Genomic DNA, 3155 nt, shown 5'->3' with positions numbered 1-3155 from the left:
GACAAGCATTCAGTGTGCCCACAGACCACCCGGAACCAATATATCAAAGTTCATTGACGGGTATAATAATTCTGTGCCATATTGTTTGACAGACACGGATTAGGTTTAATCTTCGATGGCTTCCTCGTGTCTGATGTTTGGCGTCAATGGTGGCATTTTATGGTAAAAAGGACAAAGTTCGTAGCTGAGACTTTTGAGGGTGCACATGAGGGTGTGCCATGCCTCAAAGCCCTACGTGAGAATGGAGAGAGAGGGGAAAGCCAGAACCAGGCACGACGCATTAGCGACACGCACTGGTTCCGATTAATTCATTCCATGGCAGTGGGTGTGTAGCACACCAAAAGGGCCTGTTTGTGTTTCATATGTTTCGATCAATTGAAAATTAGGAGAAGGCAATTCTTTCTCAAGAATCGAACGGAAGCGACTCAGCGTTCCGTTTTATCGTAGATTGCAACAGATATGAATAAGTGTACGTACTGTGCAAAAGACTAGGAAGCACGTGACAACCGTGGTTCCTCCCATGCTCTGAGATGTAAACGATGCGACTGACGTTTCAAGCTACACTCGCTCCTAAAAGCTATGAACAGGTTTGTATGGTTCAATGGGATTCGGCCTGGAAAGGCAACTTTCCAACAAAGACCATTTTAGTTGGGTTTCACAACATTCAGTGGTTACCAGCAGCAAACAACTTCCCTCTCCTTATGACCGGAATGCGTGAGTAGACTTATCCCCGAAAAAAAGATCCAAACTACAAGTTGAACCGAACAACCTGAACTGGCGGTGGTTTGATCTAACAAAGCTCAGCCAAAGGAGTGTTTTGGAATTGAATACTGTACGGGGGGTGTAGCTGTCGTACACCTGACCGTCGTACCCTCTAGACACGTTTTCGCAACCAGTTTCCATGATTCCACTCTCTCTTGTTTTTATACTGGGACATCCTGTCTTCCTATTTGTATGCGGTCAAACACACGCACACATTGATTACTGCTCGGGAAAGTGTTGACGGACAGCAAGACTGCACCTGACTGTTTACGACAAATACCGAAAAGCAGAGAAGTGACACGATTTTCCGAAAGTCTTTTTGAAATAGGTATAAAATAGGCTGCGTTTTTAGCATTGGTTCACAAAAAAGTAGGAGATTAGGAGAGAGAAAAAAGAACAAAACTTCGAACGGTAGAGGAACGTAGTTCTATGCTCGAAGTTAGGTCAGGTTAGTACTAACGCCTATGTGCCTTGAAAGAAGGAAGGAGCGAAGAGAGTACGGTGCCCTCAGCTGTGAATGTTGTTGTTGGAGGTCCAGCAGTTTCTCACGATAAGGAGCTGGAATCAAAAAAATAGAGTGAACAAAAATAGTAGGATTAAAAATTGTCAAATGACCGAGGAGAAATACACGGTGGGTCGGCACTGGCGCTTAATGAACAGTATGTGATTGGGGTGAATAGTTGGGTCAATCTGTGCAGATTCAATGTACAAACATCGGAAAGACCGGTGGTGAGAAGACAGTTCAGGTGGATGCGAAAAGCGATAACTGATTGGACAGGTGGTCCAATGCGTCACATCAGACGCACAACAAGAAGAGAGGAAAGAATGGGACATCAAACGAGCACAGCAGAGATAGAGAGAGGGTGTGTGTGTGGAGTGGGGGACACATCTATAACGGCCGAAGGGAAGGCAACGCGCACCGAGATCAACATGACTGGACACCTTGGCGCATGTACGAGTGAGGTATAGGAACCTGGCAAGATCTCTGGTGTTCGCAAACACTGAAGCCGGGACAACAAGGGGTTTTGTCATGAGTTCAGGCTCGGTCGGATGACAGCATCAGCCAAAAATACATTAGTGATGTGTGCGGGATTGTGTTTGAGTGTGGAATGCTGATGTGGAAATTGGAAGCTTGTCACAGAACCATGACACAAGATCACCCACATTCACAACAAGATCTTCAGGTCTGCTTGAGCAAAACGCTGTTCTATGTTCTGTCTGAGATCGGGATAAAAAATTGAGAAAAAATTGGGTTGCCAAAATTATCAACTGGGAACTGATGCAATCAGCCGGTGTCCAGTATCACTTTGGTTCGGAAAACTGGCTAACTTCTTGATAGATCATCTCCTTCAGCTGTGCGATTGGCAAATCGTCCAATTCCGCTTCGAAGGAAAACGGTCTCTCGGCGACAGGCTATAAGAAACGAATGAGTAAAATGGTCACGTTTGGAACACTCGTGCAGAAGAACGGAACAGAGAGAATGCCAAGAAGGCAAGATGGGCATATGAAGACAGTTCACATAGGCTAACCAATTTGTGGCGCTGGAGGAATTGGCGAAAAGATGTACCACCAAATAAACCTGTCAAATACTCCCTAACAAGAGGAACATCAATAGTCGAAACAACTTCCAGAAAGGATTTCCGAAAAGGAGAGGTCTCCTCTGTTTTACTTATAGCATCAGCCTACACAAGTCACCAGGCACGATTCGACAGTCAAGTTGAAGTAATCCTGAAATCGGAGCTTCCCATTTTACATTCTACGGATGAATCAGGTTGAGATTATAGCACAACTGAAGAAACGATTTACCGTTGCTGCCCCTCCTAAGAGGAACCCAATAAAGCCAAAAAAATCAAAAGTGATATTTTCGTGTAGAAACAGAATTCGGAACAACATTGCTAGTAGTTTGTCATTTGAGATACAAGATTGACAAAGCCTCTGTTGTTCTTGAATGGAAACAGTCACAGCCTGAAAAACCTTCGGACCAAATAACGAGTTCCAGATTAGCAAAACACGAACCAATATGATCGACTGCGTCAACCGCGGCGCGACAGCAAAGAGCCAGATGACGTACACATTGGGCCTCTCCGTAGAGGTAGTACCTGCATAGAGTTGAATACATGGGCTGCTTGCTCGCATCAAAGTACACCGGCGGGCAGTGACTAGTTACGGTTGACTTATACATCTACTACGATTGGCCACAAGATATGCCGATGCTCAAAAAAGGAAATCAGCAACAATTTTGAACTGGGGGCAGTATGAGGTGAATGCACAATGACCCGAATGTGTGACAGAATTGAACCAAGATGGGGGTGGGGTTGATGTTCAAGGTCCTCAGTCTCAACAAACACGAGGCAATCTGTGCTGAAAGAATCGGCGGGGGGGGGGTGGGGGAC

At 45.4% G+C, this 3155-nt stretch overlaps 2 protein-coding genes across 2 annotated transcripts in view; one reads left to right on the top strand and one right to left on the bottom strand.

Moving 5' to 3' along the window:
* Positions 1-539: 539 nt before the first annotated feature.
* Positions 540-3155, top strand: part of T265_01308 (hypothetical protein) — a gene marked incomplete at both ends in the record, with an annotated part of 13284 nt that continues 10668 nt past the window's right edge. Inside the window, one exon of the mRNA XM_009165314.1 lies at positions 540-714. Coding sequence (XP_009163578.1) covers positions 540-714 — 175 coding nt within the window. The remainder of the gene's footprint in view (positions 715-3155) is intronic.
* Positions 1061-3155, bottom strand: part of T265_01309 (hypothetical protein) — a gene marked incomplete at both ends in the record, with an annotated part of 39604 nt that continues 37509 nt past the window's right edge. Inside the window, one exon of the mRNA XM_009165315.1 lies at positions 1061-2175. Coding sequence (XP_009163579.1) covers positions 2065-2175 — 111 coding nt within the window. The remainder of the gene's footprint in view (positions 2176-3155) is intronic.

The sequence above is a fragment of the Opisthorchis viverrini genome, assembly GCF_000715545.1.
Source record: "Opisthorchis viverrini unplaced genomic scaffold opera_v5_14, whole genome shotgun sequence".
In the NCBI taxonomy this organism is placed as follows: domain Eukaryota; kingdom Metazoa; phylum Platyhelminthes; class Trematoda; order Opisthorchiida; family Opisthorchiidae; genus Opisthorchis; species Opisthorchis viverrini.
Note: the sequence above shows the minus strand (reverse complement) of the source record. Positions and strands in the feature narration are given on the sequence as shown.